Source organism: Prionailurus bengalensis, chromosome D2, assembly GCF_016509475.1.
Source record: "Prionailurus bengalensis isolate Pbe53 chromosome D2, Fcat_Pben_1.1_paternal_pri, whole genome shotgun sequence".
Lineage (NCBI taxonomy): Eukaryota > Metazoa > Chordata > Mammalia > Carnivora > Felidae > Prionailurus > Prionailurus bengalensis.
The window spans coordinates 29,856,455-29,878,008 of NC_057351.1; the positions used below are offsets into that span (position 1 = coordinate 29,856,455).

General features: G+C 38.9%; 1 protein-coding gene across 2 annotated transcripts in view; it reads left to right on the forward strand.

Annotated features, from left to right (window-relative positions):
- Positions 1-11,124, forward strand: part of VPS26A (VPS26, retromer complex component A) — a 34,665-nt gene extending 23,541 nt beyond the window's left edge. For both annotated transcript variants that reach the window (XM_043596510.1, XM_043596509.1), the window contains exons 6-9: positions 1,108-1,214; positions 3,522-3,590; positions 6,084-6,226; positions 9,147-11,124. In XM_043596510.1, the coding sequence (XP_043452445.1) occupies positions 1,108-1,214; positions 3,522-3,590; positions 6,084-6,226; positions 9,147-9,260 (433 nt within the window). In that variant the 3' untranslated portion in view covers positions 9,261-11,124. The remainder of the gene's footprint in view (positions 1-1,107; positions 1,215-3,521; positions 3,591-6,083; positions 6,227-9,146) is intronic.
- Positions 11,125-21,554: the final 10,430 nt, after the last annotated feature.

Genomic DNA, 21,554 nt, shown 5'->3' on the forward strand with positions numbered 1-21,554 from the left:
GGCCAAGTGCTTTGTTAACTGTGCTATTCTAGCACTTAGAGTAAGGACACTAAACTCTTGTGCAGAGTTTTGATGTTCAGAAACATCATTATACACCAAATAAATATTGCAAGCATGAAAATTGTAATTTTTTGCGCTTAAGTTCTTTGGAAACTAAGCTCTAAGTAAAGGACCTGCAGTTAATCAGGCTAATTCTTCCTTTGAGGTATATTGATAGTCAAGTAAAAGCTTGATTCCTGTTTTTTTGTTTTGTTTTGTTTTTTGTTTTTCAACATTTTATTTTATTTTTGGGACAGAGAGAGACAGAGCATGAACCGGGGAGGGGCAGAGAGAGAGGGAGACACAGAATCGGAAACAGGCTCCAGGCTCCGAGCCATCAGCCCAGAGCCTGACGCGGGGCTCGAACTCACGGACCGCGAGATCGTGACCTGGCTGAAGTCAGATGCTCACCCGACTGCGCCACCCAGGCGCCCCTGTTTTTTGTTTTTAACGTTTATTTTTTGAGACACAGAGCGTCAGTCAGGGAAGGGCAGAGAGAGAAGGAATCACAGAATCTGAAGCAGGCTCCAGGCTCTGAGCTGTCAGCACAGAGCCTGACGTGGGGCTTGAACTCATGAACTGTGAGATCGTGACCTGAGCCGAAATCAGACACTTAACCGACTGAGCCACCCAGGCACCCCGATTCCTAATTTTATAGTAAAATAATACTTTTTTGTAAAAAAGGAACATTAAATAATATGAAGAGTCAAAATGGTATTCTTTTTTTTTTTAATTTTTTTAAAAATTTTTTTATTTTTTTTTTACTTTTGAGAGAGAGAGAAGAGAGACAGAGCATGAGCAGGGGAGGGGCAGAGAAAGGGGGAGACACAGAATCTGAAGCAGGCTCCAGGGTCTGAGCTGTCAGCACAGAGCCCGACGTGGGGCTTGAACTCATGGAGCTGAAATTGGACACTCAACCGACTGAGCCACCCAGGTGCCCCCAAAATGGTATTCTTAAATAGTTACTATCCTAAAGATGTCTGCTAAAGCCTTTCAGGACATATTTCATTCTTTTTGTTTGTTTTTTAAACTGATATTTAGTAAATGAGGTATATTCTTTCCCCAAAGGTATCATTTAAAGGATGTGATTGTTGGGAAAATTTACTTTTTATTAGTAAGAATAAAAATCCAACATATGGAGTTGCAACTGATCAAAAAAGAGATCACAGGAATTGGTAAGTCAAAAAAAAAATTTGAATTAAAATTCCTGTTTTAGTTGATATTTAAAAATCTTAAAATATTGTTTAAACACAGTAAATATACACATTGGATACAAATTTTGATACTTAGTATTGTTTAATAATCATGCCTTTTAGAAATTAATTTTTATAAATATTTTAAAAAGCATCAAAATTAGTAGGTTATAAATTCACACGTTTCAAAAATAAAGTGTAAAAAGTTTTACTATACAGTAAAAAGTGTCTGTGTACTTCAGCTCATAGGTCATATAAGTTTTAAAATGCTTCTAGATATTCATACATATACAATAAGTGCCTCTATATTGTACCCTCCCCCTGCTTTTAGTTAAATGTTTATGTACAATACATGCTTTGCTTTTTCGCCTAGCAGTATATTTTAGAGATCTCTCCATATCACTGGATAGAATATTTCCTCATCTTTTTTTATAGTATTCTTTCTATGGATATATAGAACTTAATTGGTCTGCTACAGGTTGTTTCCAGTCATTTCCTTCACTTAATAATGTCATTTTACATGTGTGCAAGTGTGTGTGCAAGATAAAAATCTTAAAAGTTGAGTTGTTATTTCAGAGGGTATATTCATTTGTGATTTTGATACATATTATCAGTTTGTCTTCTTTAGGGGTTCTACATTCCAGCAAGGAATGTAGAAAAGTGCCTCTTTCCTCCTGTTCTTACCAACACAACATTGTAAAATTTTTAGCTGACATAATGGGTAGGGGAAGAAGGTTCCCCATTGTAGTTTTAGTTTTCTCATTCTGAATGAAGGTGAGCATCTTTTCCTGTGTGTAAAAGCTATTTCTTTTCTGTATACACTGCCTATCCATATCCTTTGCACCATCTGTATTATTATTAGTCTCTTACTGATTTGTAGAAACTCTGTATATATTAGGGAAATCAGCTTTTTTTTTTCTGTATTAGAAGCAGCAAAACTTTTCCCAGTTTGTCTTGCTTATGATGGTTTTTGCCATGTAGAAATTTTTGATGTTTGTGTAGTCAGATTTACCAGTTTTTCCTTTTATAGACTCTAGGTTTTATGCCACAGAAAGGCCTTTTTCACACTGAGGTTCTGAAAATAATTTTCTGTGTTTGATTCTCCTAAAATAATATAGCCTGGGGATTTTGTTTAAATTTTTAATTTCTTTGGAATTTGTCTTAAGATATGAGGTATGGATCCAACTTTAGTTTTTTCCAGATGGCTGACCAGTGGCCCCAGAATTATTTATTATAACTGCTTTTTAATTTTAATTAGTGTATAGATTTGTCTCCTTTGTTGGATTTTTGCTGAAAATAATTTTAGGCAGCACTTTGTTTTGTAAGTTTATTTATTCATTTTGAGAGAGAGAGAGCATGCGGGAAGGGGAGGGGCAGAGAGAGGGAGAGAGAGAGAGAACCCCAAGCAGGCTCTGTGCTTGTCAGCGCAGAGCCTGACATGGGGCTCGATTCCCAGAACTGTGAGATCATGACCTGAGCTGAAATCCAGAGTCGGATGCTTAATCACCTGAGCCACCCAGGTGCCCCTAGGCGACACTTTTTAAGAATTTATAATTGTAGTCATAATTAGAAACATCTGTGATATCTTAATCTCCATTTTCACCTACTAATAAAAGTTTAAGTGATTTAAAGATATTAAAATAAAGTGTTGGGTTCCTTTTTGTTTAAAAAGAAATTATTTAAATACTTTTTCTGGTTATAAAAATTGTCTGATTCTATAAAAGTTTAAATAAAAAATAATCTGTACTCATTATTCAGAAGATGTAGCCTGCATATTGTGGGTATTTTAGAACAATGGGATCATTAATATATGCTTTCGTATACTTTTTTCACTTGCCGTATCTTGACTTTTTAAAAATCTCTGGGATCAAATAATCTCTTAGAAGATAAATACCCAAATTTAAAAGAACTATGTCAATCAGGTACTCAGTTTGATGTTTTCTCTGTGTTATGAAATAAAACAATTTGGATGTTGCAGAGAAAACTAACATGTCAGTGGTTATTTTTGATGTGCATTGTTAGTTTCTATTTTGGTAGATACTAGAAATGATTGAAGGAGCTCTGAAGAATATTCTTTCTGAACTATGTGTTTGGGAAGATTGGAGTGAATCATTCAGTTGAGTGATAAGTAGATTAAATAAATGTACATGGAGAAATAGAAAAGAATGAATAACATTTTCACAAAATGGGAAGATAAATTAATAATGTAGCTGGAAAATACGAAGTTATAAGCCTGGAAATTATATTCTGGAAATAGTTAACGTAATGTCATTTACATTATTGTGCTAGGACCCAGTACCACCACAGAAACAGAAACAATTGCTAAATACGAAATAATGGATGGTGCACCAGTAAAAGGTAAGATAACATACTTTCCATGTACTACTTTTTGTGATAGGTAGTGCAGATGTGTTCATGGAAGTTTAGTTTGAAAGTATTTAGTTTGAAAATTTTTAGTATAGAAGTATTTGTGAATTTTTAAAACGATTCTTAAAATACTGTTTTTAAGGTCATCTTCGTATAGATACTGAATGACTGTAATGATATTTCCTGGTCCGAAATAAGGTTTGATTTTTTTTACTAAGTTTAAATTTAGTATTTAGAAGAGACATTTATATATTCTCTAGTTCTGAATTTGTAATATTTTGGTTGTCTTCTGTTAGAGTAGTTTGTCTTTTTTTTTACTCATTAAATACAAGTTACAGTATAGCTGAGCATTAATTTCTGTGGGGTTTTCTGTGGGATTTTGTAGTCCTTATAGTATCCAAGAAAACTAGCAGTTCCATTATTATCTTCAGTATCCAAGATAATGAAGCCAGTATTTATCATTTTATTTTTTTAAGATTTTTTATTTTTTAAAGTAATCTCTACACCCAACATGGGGCTTGAACTTACTTACCAGCCCCAAGATCAAGAGTAGCATGCTCCACCAACCGAGCCAGGCAGGCGCCCCAGGATTTATCATTTTAAATTTATGTCTTTGTTTTTTTCTCACTCTGTTAGTAATTACTTAAAAAAAGTAGCTTTCATTTACTGAGTGCCAACTGTAGATGAGGCATTATACTCTGAGGTGCTCTAATGTTTCCTTTAAGTTAGGTGATGGTATAATGTTTCCTTTAAATTAGCTGATGGTATTCCTTATTCCACAGATGAAGCTGAGATGCAAAGAGCTTTAAAAAACTTGTTAAAGGTGATATAGTGTAGGGGAAGCAGAACTTTACCTCTACCCATCTTAGATTTTCAGCTGGGACCCTTTAGCAGAGAGACAGATAAATAATGGAAAAAAAAAGTTTACTAATGGATGCAGTGGACATCATAAAGGAGAAACCTCAACACAAATAGCTCAAAACACTGGCAGGGCGCCTGGGTGGCTCAGTTGGTTAAGCGTCCAACTTTGGCTCAGGTCATGATCTCATGGTTCGTGAGTTCGTGATCCCTGCATGGGGCTCTGTGCTGACAGCTCAGAGCCTGGAGCCTGCTTCGGATTCTGTGTGTGTCTCTCTCTCTGCCCCTCCCCTGCTTGCATTCTCTCTCTCTCTCTTTCAAAAATAAAATAAACACTGAAAAAAACTAAAAAAAAAACAGCTTAAAATTTCAGCTTATATAACATCTTCAAAAGAACAATAAATTTGGAGAGATGACCAGACAAAGGAAAGCAGAGCAGTTTTAGGCTTCCAAAGTTAGGGTAGACTGTGGGAAGGTAAATATATGGGAGGAAACTAATGGAGTAAGGTTTGTGTGTGGATTCTTTATCAGCCATCCTTGGGCTGGTAAGACTCTGTCTTCATTAAAAGGACAATTTATATCCTGCCTTTAGGCAGAAAATGGGGAGCCTTTTCTGCTTTTTGCTGATTGCCTGCAGTTCAAAATAATTTTATGTCCAAGAGGTAGATTTTGTGGTGCAATAATTTGGTTTCCTTCAATAGCTAATTATCGCAGAGTTGGAGTTAGAGCCCAGGCCTTTCTGGCTTCAAGACCTGTGTGTGTGCACTTCTGTGATGCAACATTATTTTGTAAAATTTCAGCAGCCACAAATTTTTATGTAAAGTAATAGGTCATATATCTTTCAGGAAATAGATGTGCACAAGAAAAGTATTACATAAAAAGGACTTAACAGAATATGCAAATAGTTACCCTTAGGAAAGGAGAAACTTTGAGAATCCGAATAGTAGTCTTTTTGGTAATGAATGACCACTCCTCATTCTGAACTCATTTGTTGTTTTGGATGAATTAGTTAATTCGTATTAAAGAAATTATACACGTGGTTAGAAATTATGGTAAACTTCATGAAAGAATAACAAAACTACTAAAATAGGACATATCTGTTGGCACCATTCTAAGCTTTTTACATATATTAACTCATATGGTCCTTACAAAGTCTCTACAAGATGGGTATTACTGGTATTCTACATTTCACAGATGAGGAACTTGAAACAGAATGGTTAAGTGACTTGGCCGACGTCCCACAGCCAGTAGGTTGTAGAACTGGGATCTGAATCCAGTATTCCAACTGCAGAGCAGTGGTTCTCATCTTGCATAGTTTTGCTCCCCCCCCCCTCCCCCCCCACTCCTAGGACATTTGCTGTTGTCCGGAGTTTTTTTTGGTTGCCACACTTGGGGAGTGCTGCTGACATCTAGTGAGTGGAGGCCAGGGATGATGCTTAAACTCCTACGGTGCACAGGACCTCACCCACAACAGGGAATAATCGGGCCCAAAATGTCAGTAGTGCTAAGTCTGAGAAACCCTGGTTTAAAGTTTTCTGTTATGCTGCCGTCTCATGAAGAGCTAAAGTGTTAGTGTCTTGTTTATAATGCTTCTTTAGAATTAAATGGAAATTGCTTTTCTTTCAGGTGAATCAATTCCAATAAGATTATTTTTAGCGGGATATGACCCAACTCCAACAATGAGAGATGTGAACAAAAAATTTTCAGTAAGGTACTTCTTGAATCTAGTCCTTGTTGATGAGGAAGACAGAAGGTATTTCAAGCAGCAGGTATGGCACAACCCAGGCTGATGTTTTGTTCTATGGCAGTTCTAGAAACACCTGGAAAGTACTCACTTTTCTACGCTTTATAGTACTGAGCAAGTGGGGGTTTCTATGAATATGCTAGGAAAGCAAGTGTGAGTGGAATAGTGTTGGGATAGATTTGTTCCCTGTCATTCTGCAGAACACCAGAATGGGCTATCATTTGGCAGCGTTTTTATTTTTCTCTTGGAAGTTTTGTATTTTTTTTGTTTTAACTTGTTTTATTTTTTATTTTTTAAAATTTATATCAAAATTAGTTAGCATATAGTGCAACACTGATTTCAGGAGTAGATTCCTTAGTGCCTCTTGCCCATTTAGCCCTTCCCCCCTCCCAGAATCCCTCCTGTAACCCTCAGTTTGTTCTCCATATTTATGGGTCTCTTCTGTTTTGTCCCCCTCCCTGTTTTTATATTTTTGTTTCCCTTCCCTTATGTTCATCTGTTTTGTCTCTTAAAGTCCTCATATGAGTGAAGTCATAGGATTTTTGTCTTTCTCTGACTAATTTCACTTAGCATAATACCCTCCAGTTCCATCCACATAGTTGCAAATGGCAAGATTTCATTCTTTTTGATTGCCAAGTAATACTCCATTGTGTGTGTGTGTGTGTGTGTGTGTGTGTGTATATATATATATATACACACACCACATCTTCTTTATCCATTCATCCATCGATGGACATTTGGGCTCTTTCCATACTTTGGCTATTGTTGATAGCGCTGCTATAAACATGGGGTGCCTGTGTCCCTTTGAAACAACACGCCTGTATCCCGTGGATAAATGCCTAGTAGTGCAATTGCTGGGTCGTAGGATAGTTCTATTTTTAGTTTTTTGAGGAACCTCCATACTGTTTTCCAGAGTGGCTGCACAAGCTTGCACTCCCAAGGTTTTGTATTTTTTTATAAAAATAATACCTATTGTTTGTTAAAAAAAAGTCAGGCAGTAAAGAACAGAATGAAGTAAAGGTCAACAAAGTTTTCCAGACAAATTTGTATATGTGTATTTAGACCATATTATGTGTGTTGTTCTTTAATTTGCTTTTTCACTGAATAGTGTCTTGAATATCTTTCCTTTATCAAAAAATGTAGATTTCCATTATCACTTTGAATGATTGCATTAACTTGATGGATTCTGGGTTTCCATTTTGTTGTAAATGTACTTGAGATGACCCAAATCTAATAATTTTTTTATATATAATGTTTATCATAAAACTTGTTCTCATTTGAAGATCAATTGCAAGCCTTTGGTGAATTTTCAGTGAAGATTGTGATTGGAATGGTCTTTTGTATTCTGAATGAGATTAATAAATACTTGAGTGTCAGTTGAGCATTCAAAACTAAATTAGAAATTATTCTGTGCTGGGGCGGCTGGGTGGGTCAGTCGATTAAGCCTCTGACTCTTGATTCAGCTGAGGTCGTAGTCTCACAGTTTTTGGGATCAAGCTCTGAGTTGGGCTCTGCACTGACAGCATGGAGCCTGCTTGGGATTCTGTCTCCCTCTCTCTCTGCCCTTCCCTACCTTGAACATGTGTGCGCATGCGCGTTCTCTCTCAAAAGAAATAAACTTAAAAAGGAAATCATTCTGTGCTGAGTATCGTGAAGAATACAAAAACTACTTTTTATAAACATACTTTGTCTTCAAGGTCCTCACATTTCATATATGCAGAAAAAGAAAAATTATATAAGTCAATTAAAATTTTTTTTATAGTTTATTTACTTATTTATTTTGAGAGGCAGAGACAGCATGAGCAGGGGAGGGACAGAGAGAGAATCCCAAGCAGGCTGTCCCACGCTGTCAGTGCAGAGCCCGATGTGGGGCTTGAACTCAAGAAACTGTGAGATTACGACCTGAAACGAAACCAAGAGTCAGCTTTTAACCGACTGAGCCACCTAGATATACCCCTAAATTAACTAACAAAAAACTTAAATAATAGTTTGACAATAATTTAGAAGAGAGAAAAACTTTTGCATTGATACTGCCGTAATGCTGTATAATTAAACATAGGTAATTTGTAACTCAAGATGGATTATATAAACTTTACAGTTTCCAAAATGTTGCATGTGTAGCCCTATGGAATAAGTACCTTGCTTCCCTTGGGCATTCACTTGGATGTTTGGTAACCAACATAAACAGCCTGTCATGACTTTATGAAGCAAATGATTATAGGATTTTTTTGAATTTTAGGAATTTAAAAGAGACTCAGGATGTATTGGTTAGGGTAAGATTAAATAGGCAGAGGAATGAGTATTTGAAAAACATATAGAAGTTGTAGGGCAGGTTTATTTGGAGTGCATTGGGAGCAGAGAGTTAACTCATTTTGGCTGGTGGGGGGAGTGATGTTGGCAAAGGTTGGATAAAGGTTAAGAAGGACCTTGAATGCTGGTTGGAGGTTTATCCTAGAGGTGCTGAGAACTCCTGAAGTGCAATCCAAGCAGTGTTTTAGACGAATCTAGTCGTGATTGGAAGGATGGGCTAGAAAGGGGCCTCAGGCACTGGAGGCAGAGCCATCTACCCAGAAGCTCTTTTAAGTGTCTAAGGTTGAAGTGACAGGGTTTGAACTTGGATAAAGGCAAGTGATAGCAAACCAAAGGGTAGATTTTAGGAATTATTTAAAGCAGTAATAGCTAGAACTTTGTGCTGTGGTGCTCTGGATTGGGGGTGGTGGTGTGCATAGGTGCTGATGGTGGGGGGGGCGGGGAGGATTGGCAGAAGGGGTGGTCCAAGATTAGAATTGGAAGAAAGTAGGTCACTCAGCAAAGAGAACAGCTTTTGTTGGGAGAAAAATTAATTTTGTTATAGTAAATATTGAAATGGCATTATTTCCATCGTGAAAACTTAAGGCATAATATGAGAATATTAATTTGTCGATGTCTTGCATTTGTTTTACTAGGAGATCATTTTATGGAGAAAAGCTCCTGAAAAATTGAGGAAACAGAGAACAAACTTTCACCAGCGATTTGAATCACCAGACTCCCAGGCATCTGCTGAACAGCCTGAAATGTGAACTGAATAGGAGAAAAAAAGAAAAACAAAAAACTCCTATAACCATTGAGGTTACGTTCAGCAGGTTAAAGATGGTTGCAGCTTGTAGGGGGGAAAAGGCCAAAACTCCATTTATAATAGTCTTCCTTTATCTTACAGTGCTGCATTTATTTTATGATACAACTAAATTTTCTTCATGTATATACATTAAAAAAAAAACGCTTTCTTTGAAACACTGGAACTTTCTTAAGCTGCCATTTTTTTTCTTTTCTTTTTCTTTTTTTCTTTACTGCACACTTTGATTTGATGATAAGCACTCAGATATGCATCAACATAAACATTAAAGATTTTCACGTGAGTAGGCTGGTATTTGTAATTTGCTTTCTTCGTAATGTTGATTATAAATACTTTGTCCTTTTTCATGCTAATAATTACCTCTTATTCTCTACATGCAAAAAATTAAATATTTTGTGTTCAAATAAAAATAGAAAAATTGAGTGGACCTTACATCCTGCAAAGATTTAAAACATGGTGTCTCAGTATTTTTGAGAACTACATTTATGTTTCTACATGTGTGTTTGGGAAAGACATATGGAGTGTTTCACCATAGGTGCTTCTTAGTCTACTATTCCATGGCTTCCTGAATTGTATCCTCTTTGAAGCCTTCTGTGGTGTGAATGTTAAACTTATTTCCCAAGAGATTATGTGGCATCTCCCCGAAGCCTGCTTGCCTGCCTCCTTCCTTCCTTCCCCCCTTCCTTCCTTCCCCTTCCTTCCTTCCTTCCTTCCTTCCTTCCTTCCTTCCTTCCTTCCCTTCTTCCCTTTCTTTACTGTCCGCCCTTCCTCCCTTTCTTCCTATTTCTCTCCCCCCCCTTATCCCCCTCCCCCGCCTTCCTCCCTTCCTTCTTCCTTTCGCTTTCTTTTCTTTCCTCTTTTTCTTTTCTTTTCTTTCTCTTTCTCTTTCTTTTTTGCCATATTAAGTAACTATTTTTGCCTCTGTCATCCAGCAGCTACCACTGTATGTTTTCTGCAATGTTGAGTTGACTCTATGTTGGCATTTTAAAGTTTGTTAGAACTATATAATTTTTCCGTAAATACTTTGAATTTTTTTTTAATTTAAGGCATCTTTTTACCACATATATACAAATAGAATATTCTTGCCTTCACAAATATTCTCTTCCCTTGCTAGGGGAAAATTTGAGGATAGGGAACTCAGGAGGACCTGTGAAGCATGTAGTTATCTAGATCTGGACAATTTCATATTTGGTAAGCTGGAACTTTGGCTAGTTCAAGCTCAGATTTAAACTTCACCTACTCTGTTTAAATTTTGTTAACACTAAATTCAAGTCATTAGTTCGAAGTCTCCAAAAAGAAGGTTTCAGTCATCTGTTCATATGCATGGGGTCTGAGCTCAGATACACTAAATGTGGGGTGTAGGAACTAAAACGAAGCCTGCTGTGTGAAACTACTTTCACATAGGGTTCACTGGTTTTTGTACCAATATTTTTTTATACACTTCAGCGCAAGTCTTGTCAGTTAACCTTACCTTATGAGTAAGCTAAGTAACCTAAATTACATTTCTTTAAACCTGTTTACTACTGTGGCACTTTGTTGATAAAATGGTCAGTAACCAACTTCTTTACTGGCAAAAGGTTCCATGTACCATGTGCTGGAGCATCTATTTTAAATGTGGCTCTCTGTGAATGGTAATGTTTTCCTTCATGTAAGTGCCTGTTCAGAGTTTCAAAATTTAAAAATGCCAAATATTTTCATGGTCACTTGCATGTAGTAATTAGGGAATATTCAAAGAAATTTTGAAAACCAATTGTATTTAACCAGCCTCAAATTGTGCAACCATGATGTATAATAAAGAATTTGAAATGATACAGAACTTGCTATTTGAATCATTGAAAGAGTTCTATTCTCAAATCTCATTGTCAGGTTTATCGTTGAAGCCACAATTGCTCATGGTTTAGGAAGCTATAATTGTGACAAGTTTTTATAAATATTGTCAGTTTCAATTTCAAATAGTTATATAATACTTTTAATTAGGTGGCTTAAAACACTGTCATAAATAAGATGCTTATTCACTTTGCTTGAGACTTTGTTGCACAACCAATTTGAAGAATAAACATTTGAAATCAATATTTAGTGAACTGAGTAAAAATTTGGCCAATTAGAAATAAACTGAAAAGGAAATTTGTGTCTTTAGTAAAAAGTACAGGGGCACCTGGCAGGCTCAGTGAGTAGAGCATGTGACTCTTGTCAGAGCTGTGAGTTGGAGCCCTGTGTTGGGTGTAGAGATTACTTAAGTAATTTTTAAAAAGTACAGGGGTGACTGGGTGGCTCAGTCAGTTAAGTGACCGACTCCTGATTTCAGCTCAGGTCATGATCTCAGGGTGGTGAGATCGAGTCCTGTGTCAGGCTCCATGCTGAAATTACAATATCTACTATAGTGGTTCTCGACCTTGGCTGCATGTTCAAATCACTTTATATTTTTAAAATAACCATGCCAGGTCCTACCCAAACTAATAAAATCAGAATTTCAGGGGCCAGGATATCAGCATTGAAAAACCTATCCAGGGTTGAGAACCACTGTCTAAACCATGTTAATAGTTGTTTCCATCACTGGTGAAGAATTTTTTTTTGTAGTTTTGAACTTTTTTTTTTTTCAGCAGAACTAAAAAAAAAAAAATTCAAGAGGGTCAAAGCTTAATCATTTTGAATTTCTGATAGCAAGAACATCATGAATTAAAAGTCACATCAGTTTTTAGAAAAACTAGAATTTTGGGGCACCTGGGTGGCTCAGTCGGTTGAGCGTCCAACTTCAGCTCAGGTCATGATCTCACGGTCTGTGAGTTCGAGCCCTGCGTCGGGCTCTGTGCTGACAGCTCAGAGCCTGGAACCTGCTTCGGATTCTGTCTCCCTCTCTCTCTCTCCTCCTCCTCCCCCGCTCACACACTCTCTCAAAAATAAGCATTAAAAAAATTATTTTTTTAATTAGCACACTTACCCAATTCTAACTTAGGCTCTATTGAACTTGAGAAGTAGCTCCCAAAGGAGTTTTATTATTTTGAAATCATAAAAGGGGGAAAGTATATAATTAGAAAAAGAACAAGTGGCTGGCAGTGTTTTGAATTGTTGGGGAGGAAAAACTTCATCTACCCTCTTGGATTCTGTGTTTGGGAGCCTGCTGATTGACAAAAGACAGGCAAAAAAAAGATGGACTTAGTATGAGGGAGTTCACAAAAATGCGATTTAAAGCGATAGTTAGAATTTGGGGCCTTATAGATCATCTTGAGAGGGGAAAGGGGTAAAAGACACTTACAAATGACTTCTTAATAGCAGAAGTTGGGGGTAGAAAGGGCAGTTATGCGGAAGCACGTGACTTAAAGAAAAAGGATCATAACTATAATCATTTTGTGAGAAAAGTCTTGAGGTGTCATGCCAACCATGTCATCACTAGTGATGAGATAATCTTCCCTGGTTGCTCCCTGAGAGGGGATTTATGACAATTGAGTTCTTTTGGGAGGCTTTGCTTTTTAGGCAGAGGATTTCAGGAACTCCAATGTCTTCTACTCAAAACGTTTATGCCACAGTGGCATATTCCAGACCCCTTCATCAATATGGATCAAGTAGTTGGAATACTCAAGTCTTAAGTACCAGGTGAGTCAGTCAAGTCTTTCATTTCATTCCTTTTATATTTAACTGAATCTGTCAAACTTGCATAAAGGCATTCTCCAGGGGCTTATACTAGCCTGGATTGGAATGTAACATATTTTAAGTTTCAAATAAAGGCATAATGAGGAAAATGTGCCCCTTATGTACATCCTATTTTAGGCTTGGGGCCTTCGATGAGCGTAATTCTTATGTCAGTCCCCTGTCAAAAATCTTTTAGTGACTCAGTTGCAGGAGAAAGCTTAAATACTGTAAAACAGTTCCAGTTACTCGAGACTCTGGAGAATGCCTGCTCCCCTGCCAGCACTCCCCTAGCTTCATAGTAAGGCTCTCCTGTCCAGTCTTGCCAAACACTATTTCCATCTCCAAGTCAAAGAGCTAGATGTTTCCTTGCTATGTTGCCAAGACATGCTGTGCACACCTCCAGGACTGTGCTTGCCACACTTTTATAAAAGACTTTTTAATTTTACGGATTTTAAGCCTCTTGGCTCAGTCCTGTTTTGGTGTACTTTGTGCGTATTATATAATACACTCAATATCTGAATAAATGAGTGAAACTTATTTTCCTAGTGATTATAAAATTAGGTGTCCTCCTTGAGGAAAAAGTGAGTCTGATGAGGGACGGGAATGGAAAAATGTTCACCATTACCCCAGATGACTGACCTCTCGCCTGCATCGTTTTGATAAGGATCAAATACGTGCTAGTTGCTACATTCTGGTCTCATGACTGCCTGTACATCTCACCCAGTTAATATCAAGCTGAATGATAAGCACCAGAGACATCTTGTGAAAGTATTTTAGGAGTAGAAACTTGAAGAAAACATTTATAACCTATGTACATTCCCTCCTTGTTGAACACTAAGCATATAACCACCAGCTTCATACAACAAAAGTGCAGCTCCTGCCCAGGGCCCCGTCCCTGTGCTGCTTAAACTTACTAAGTTGCTTTGTAAACATCTCAAGAATTCCTTCCTGACTGAGCTCAGTGATCCCACAGTTTTGGGAGCCCATATGGGGATTATGGAATGAATCCAAGTGCCTTGATGTGGCTTGATAAGTCATCTTTATCCCCAATCTTTCTTACTTGTTCCTTTTTGGAGATGTACTGAATAGTTTAACCTTTCGGAACGTGTCTTTCCCGAATGCTCAGGACAGAACCTTTTGCCCATGGCGACACTACGGGGAGGGACAAACTCCTGACACCTGGCTGGATCCCAGTACCTTGGCCGTAACGGTGTTGGGCTCAGAAACATCAGGCTCTCCCTGTTTTACCTGTTAAAACTTGTATTCTCCTCAGGCACAGGAAGGCCATACATGTCATTAGGAAGGCTGCTTACCTTAAGACTCCTGTATCAGGTTTCTTCCTAAATAACGCAGTGTGATCCCTCCATGAGCATAAAATCCAAGATATGTCTGTCTGACTGTGTGCTTCCTGAAAGGGACTGGTCAGAACTATTACTTGGGGCACTCACCCAACAGGGGACCACTCCCTTGGGACTGGATCATGGCTAAAACTCACAAGAAAATTGCCTGGATTAGATAGGAATTCTATACTTTCATTTTCTCATGTCTCTCATTTGCCCTTACCCAGGGGTTGTTTGGCATTCCCAGTCCTGCTCTCAGATTGAAAAGTAGTTCTAGCTTAGTTTTGTTATGCTTGATAGAGAATAGCTGCCCCTTCTTAAAGGCCAGGACCTCTACTCCACCCATTAATACTAGATCTAGAGACTTACAAAGGGTATTATTATTGGTCACTGAATACATCAGTTCCTTCAAAATGGAAGGAGGCAGCCCCAATCTTTGTGGCATTTCAGTCCATTCACCGGCACCAGCACCCGCTGTAGTCCAGAATGCAACAGGGAAGCAGAGGGAGGTTGACATCCCTTCTCAGGGAGTACAAAGGAATCAGAGCAGTTGAGAAAGAGGGATGCCTACCTCCACTCTGAATCCCAGAAACCTTAGAGCCAGTATTCCTGATGGGATGCCATTCAGAAGCAAAAGGGGATTTTGGTAATGGACTCGTAGGTAATTAATGTACTCTCCTCGTTCTGTGGGAATTGACTATGGGATCAGCTTCCTCAATCCCAAAGGATTCCCTCTTAGGCTATCTCCCACTACATTGGAGTCAAATAAAAAGCACCCCAAGCTGTTGGACTATAAGAGATAGAAACCCAGTCCCCAAGGTGCACAGCTCTCTTGTAAACAGGTGGCTGTCCAGGGGCGCCTGGGTGGCTCAGTCGGTTGGACGTCTGACTTCGGCTCAGGTCACGACCTCACGGTTGGTGGGTTCGAGCCCCACGTGGGGCTCTAATGCTGACAGCTCAGAGCCTGGATCCTGCTTCAGATTCTGTCTCCCTCGCTCTCTGCCCCTCCCCCCGCTCATGCTTTGTTTCGGTCTCAAAAATAAATCAAACAAAACAGGCGGCTGTCCAGATGCTATACATACCTCCCTCTTTTTCTGAAGTCACTATCTCTTTGCTTTTTGTGTGTCAGGTCTGGAATGTATCTTTTTTGTTTGTTTATTCATATTTGAGAGTGAGTGAGAGAGACAGAATATGAGCAGGGGAGGGTCAGAGAGAGAGAGAGAAAGAGAGAGAGAGAGAGAGAGGAAGATATAGAATCCAAAGCAGGTTCCAGGCATAGACCCCCATGTGGGGCTCGAACTCATGCCAAGATCATGACTTGAGCTGAAGTTAGATGCTTAACTGACTGAGCCACCCAGGTGCCCCAGATCTGGGATGTATCTTAAAAAGACTGGATGAACGTTGCCTGACTCTTACTTTATGTGGGGTGTTCTCCATCATTCATTTCCTGGGTTAATTTGAGCCAATTGTCTGGTTAGTTTACCTCAGGACAAGGACTTTAAGGAATATTCCCAAAGCAGCTGCCAAAACTCCTTTTGTTTGGGGGAAGTTCCCTGTCTTCTCCGGCCCAACATGGAGTGCCTATTTTCACTTTTTGTTGGTGGAAAAAAGAAAGCGTGCATCTGCTCATTTGTCAGCGCGGAGGAGTTTTAGGACCAGGAGTCCTCTCTACTGCCCGCTGGGCTTTTACCAGCCTCCAGTCTTGCTGGCCGAATGCCACCTACTCCGCCTCCACCCTTCTCCTCCTCCCCTCCTCCTGTTTTCACACCATCACTGGTGGGCTGGGCCAGGCCGACTTACGTAACCGGCTCCTATACCATCCTCCATGCCTCCAGCACCATTGGCTCCTGCTCCTCCTACCCTATCAAAGGAGCAAAGATCACCCCTCCCTGGACTTAAAACACCCACTTCAGATTTCCCCACAGGCACCCCAGGTAAAAATCGGCACTGGAGAACAAACGGATCGACTTCTAGTGGACCCAGCTGCAACTTATTCAGTATTTAAGCGAATTTAAACGTTTTTTTAAATAAGCATTAAAAAAAAAAGTTTATTTTGAGAGAGAGAGAGAGGTGCGTGCAGGGGAAAGGCAGGGAGAGAGAGAGAGAGAGAGAGAGAGAGAGAGAGAGAGAAAGAGAGAGAGGAGAATCCCAAGCAGGCTTCATGCTCAGTGGGTAGCCCGATGTGGGGCTTGATCCCACGACCATGAGATCATGACCTGAACTGATATCAAGAGTCAGATGCACAGTGACACCTGAGTGGCTCAGTCGGTTTGGCGTCCAACTTTGGCTCAGGTCATGATCTCACAGTTCATGAGTTCAAGCCCTGCATTGGGCTCTGTGCTCTCATTACAGAGCCTGCTTCAGATCTTCTGTCTCCCTCTCTCTCTCAAAAATAAACAAACATTAAAAAGACAAAAACAAGTAGACTAAATAAAAAAGGTTTAGGAGCGCCTGGGTGGCTCAGTCAGTTGGGTGACCGACTTTGGCTCAGGTCATGATCTCGCAGTCTGTGAGTTCGAGCCCCGAATCGGGTTCTGTGCTGACAGCTCAGAGCCTGGAGCCTGTTTCAGATTCTGTGTCTCTGTCTCTCTCTGACCCTCCCCTCTTCATGCTCTCTCTGTCTCAAAAATAAATAAACATTAAAAAAAATTAAAAAAAAAAGGTTTATAGGTAAAACTTTTAAGTAGCTTTCAAAATCTTTGGTAACCTGCAACTTTGAAGTTTTGCTAAGTTAATGATAAATTGAATTCATTGGATATCTGAGTCTTTTCCAAATAAAATAATACAACATTGATTATTGAATATAGGTTTCTCTGCTTTTGGCTTCTTATTGCAGAGAAACTGTGGGTACCTTCTGTTGGCAAATGTGCTTTGTGCTTTACTGAAAGATTGTACTATGGAAAAATCTATGTTTTTAGAAATTACAAAATGTATTCATGAATTTCAGCTCTAAAAGAATTCTGGTGTAACAGTTCACAATTGGTTATTACTTAATTTTCATTGGAGAGGAAGGTTTCTAAAAGTTAAAATTCTGCTAACTGTAAATAAGACTGATGGAAATAAGGAAATAATTCTGTAGGTAGGGAAGTAGGATATGCATGAGAAAAATATAAGGAATGGGAATACCTTTTGTTGAGAGAAAAAAAGGTAATTTTGAGATGGGTTGTTTAGAGAAAAAAGGCTTAGGACACAATCAGAATGAAAAAAAAATGTACGCTTGTGAAGGTAAATCTTTGGAAAAGAATTAAAAAAAAATTTTTTTTTAATGTTTATTTTTGAGAGAGACAGAGCACAAGTGAGGAGCGGCAGAGAGAGAGGGAGACACAGAGTCCGAAGCAGGCTGCAGGCTCTGAGCTGTCAGCACAGAGCCCCACATGGGGCTTGAACTCATGAGATCATGAGAGATCATGACCTGAGCCAAAGTCAAACGCTCAACCACCCAGGCGCCCTGAGGAAAAGAATTTTATGTGTGATCAGGACTAAGGTTGAAATGGATGGATTTTAAAAGTACATGGGTACAAGACTGATGGGACACCTGGGTGGCTCAGTCAGTTGAGCATCTGACTTGATTTTGGCTCAGGTCATGATTTCAAGGTACAGGAGTTTGCGCCCTGCGTTGGGCTTTGCACTGACAGTGAGGAGCCTGCTTGGGGTTCTCTCTCTCCCTCTTTCTCTCTGCCCCTCCCTGCTTGTGCTCTCTCTCAAAATAAACTAAAAAAAAAAAAAGTACGCTGGTATAAGACTGAAATTCTGCTTTTCTGTACGCTAAGAAGACAAAGTTTTCTTGGATTGCTGGTCTGCTTTTGATAAAACGTGAAAGTTTTTTTCTTTATCTGCTCAGAAAACCAAAGCTTCTATGTTTTGTTTGTATCAGGTCTTTGATTACTTCAAGTTAAAACTTTTTTTATATTAAAAAATTTTTTTAGTGTTTTATTTATTTTTGAGACAGAGTGTGAGTGGGGTAGGGGCAGAAAGAGAGAGGGAGACACAAAATCCGAAGCAGGCTCCAGGCTCCGAGCGGTCAGCACAGAGCCTGATGCGGGGGCTCGAACTCATGAACAGCAATATTATGACCTGAGCCGAAGTTGGACGCCCAACCGAGTCACCCAGGCACCCCTGTGCGTCACTTCTGACTTCCTCAAAACTTAACTGATGACTAAAAGCCTAATAACATAAACACATATTTTGAATGTTATATGTATTACCCTATTCATAAAGTAAGCTACAGAAAATGTTAAAAACAATCGTAAGAAAAAATATTTGTATAATACTGTACTTCTCGAAAGCGCCTGGGTGGCTCAGTTGGTTAAGCGTCTGACTTTGGCTCAGGTCATGATCTCACAGTTCACGGGTTTGAGCTCCACGTCGGGCCTCTGTGCTGACAGCTCAGAGCCTGGAGCCTGCTTCGGATTCTGATTCTCCCTCTCTCTTTGCTCCTCCCCCACTCACGTTCTCGCTCTCTTAAAAATAAAATATGAAAAAAAAAAAACTAAAAAAAAAATACTGTACTTATCAAAAGAGGATCCACATATTGGTAGACCCACAAAGTTCAAACCTGTCTTGTTCAACTGTACTACTCTAGAGACACAGTTATGACACAGTTTTAGTGCTGGACGGTAGTTGTACTGGGTCCTACGGCATACAAGAGAGGCACCCAATGTTTTCAGACGTAAGAGGTGAGGAATGATGACATCATAGCTGGTATGTAGTTCTGGCATGAATAGAATGATAGATACAGGAAGTAGAGAGACGGTATAAGGAGAGTTAGTTTAGGATGGGCCTTGGATGCCATACAAATTAATGGAGTATGGGCTTTATCTGAACACTTATTCAGAATACACTGAAGGATTTTAAGCAGGAATAACTTAATCAGATTTGTGTTTTCAAAGCATCATTACAGTGACTGCGCAAAGTCACAAAGATGGAGGCTTGAGAGCAGGCAAGGATACTAGTTATGATGATTGCATTCTATGGAGTCTCTAATAAGTACCAGGTGCTGGTAACAGTACTGTAAACATCTCCCAAAGGGAATGACAGCTCTCTATCCTGTAAAAGCAAAAATCTTATGTTGACTATTCCCGTTTCAATGTTTATGGAACTCTGCTAATGGCTGAAGAGGAAAACCTATATACACTATCATAAAATTCAGACCACGATTTATACCTGCAAGGAGGTACAAAGTTACCACTAAAATTGTTTTAAGATTTTTTTTTTTCTGCAAAGCTGTATTGGACTATGTTACTACCTCCATAAGATTAGTAACGACTGCTGATTCTGGCCCCCAAATTATAAACGGTTGTCAGGCATACTAACAAAAGGAATAATAATAACAAAAGGCATATTAAATTTTTGGCTTGTTCATTCCCCTAGTTTCCAAATCTGATGAGACATCCTTGTTTAATGGCCTTTTAGATCATATTTAAATTGTCCTAAGGATTTCTTTGTTAAGTCTCTCTATTCCATAAACATGGTCTCTACCATAATTCAGACACCCTAATCTACGATCTTTAGCTAGAAATTTTGGAGAGTTGTAATTGGTTTTCCTCCCTGTTTTTTTGGAGGGATGGGGTGGGGGAGACAGCTGTTCCAGTCTATCCTAGACACTTTCTAAACTGACTGCTCAAAAATTTAACAACAATTTGCCAAACACAGAAGGAAGCCTGTCTTAATCCTGGCATTTAAATTTTTTCAGTATGCCTTTTCCATAGTTAAGCGTCTGCTTACACCTTTTCTCTGAAGAGAATTTCCTTACAACTTCCCTATTTGTCTTGTTTCATTTGCTTTTAAGTCTGGCAGAAACTTCCTTAAGGATCTGAAATCGCTCCTTTCTTTGACCTCTCACTGGCCTGAGTAACAAGCATTTGCATTACTTAACATGTACAGTTCCTATCACTAAAACCAGATCTGAAATTATTTGAGAACAAAGGGTTATCTACTTGTATTCTGAAGTTTGAAATATATTCTGTGGGGCGTCTGGCTAAGTCTTGAGCATTTGACTCTTGATCTGGGGTCCTGAGTTCCCGCCTCATCTTGGGGCTAGAATTTACTTAAAAACAAGTATAGGCTTAGTACATAGGCTTAGTCCATTGGGCTCAGGTCATGATCTTCTGACTAGGAGTTCGAGCTCCCATCTAGAGTCTGACAGCTCAGAGCCTGGGGAGCCTGCTTCAGATTCTGTGTCTCCCTCCCTCTCTCTGCCCTCCCCTGCTCACTGCTCACATTCTGTCTCTCTCAAAAATAAGCAAACATTAAAAAAAATTAAAAACCAAACCAAATATATATTTATATATTTAATATATTTATTAATATTTATGTATTATTATATTATATATAATATATACAATATATTATATATTATTTTATATATTAATATTTCTATATTTAATATATTTATTAATACTATTATAAATATTAATATATTAATATATATGTATGTGATCAGCATATACATCAATATGTATATATCCTGGGAATGAAAGGCACATTAACAAATTGTTACTGGTATCCTATTTGACGCAGGAGTATTACATATCACATGACACGTCCCTTCAAGTTGCAAGATCTTAATGTTTCAGGTATAAGAGAGATGTGGAAAATATAGCAGCATATTTTGAATTAACATGTTGCAAACTCCTATGACACAGTATTCAACCTATGCAAATGAAACGAAACTCTGGGGGTACTGAGGACATATTTTAGTGCTATGCGGTTGTGACATCTCAGCTGCCTGGACGACGTACACAAACTGCTCATACTAAAAAACGAGTACTTACACAAGTGTCACACAAGGGGTTTCCCTAAGAACTTGCAGAAAAAAATTCCTTAGCAACACTCCTGAAGGCCAGATCAGGTTATGCCCTCTCACGCTATTCTAACAGAAAACCAAAGTTAATAATCCAAGAAACTTGAGAAATGCTCTTTAGTGCTCCAGTCAGCAAGTCACGCTGGTGCCCACAGCAGAAGTAACCCCCCAACCAGCCTGGTCAACACTGCGCCCTGCGGTGTCCACACTCTTCTGAACTCGCGCGCTCTTACAAGGCCAGCCTGAGTCACGTGACACAGCTCTCAGGCCCCCTCCCCTCATCTGTGACATCATCAATGGTGCCTGATTACTTTCTTTTCTTTAGAGAAAGCCGGCCCAATCAATAATGAAAAAGAGAAAGAATATAAGAACTTCATCTTTTCCGGTTTTTATTTCTAAGCGTTTCCTCTTCTTTATGAGCAATCGCACGACACTACCTTCTCCTTATTGATCGGGCGTTATCCCGGGCAGT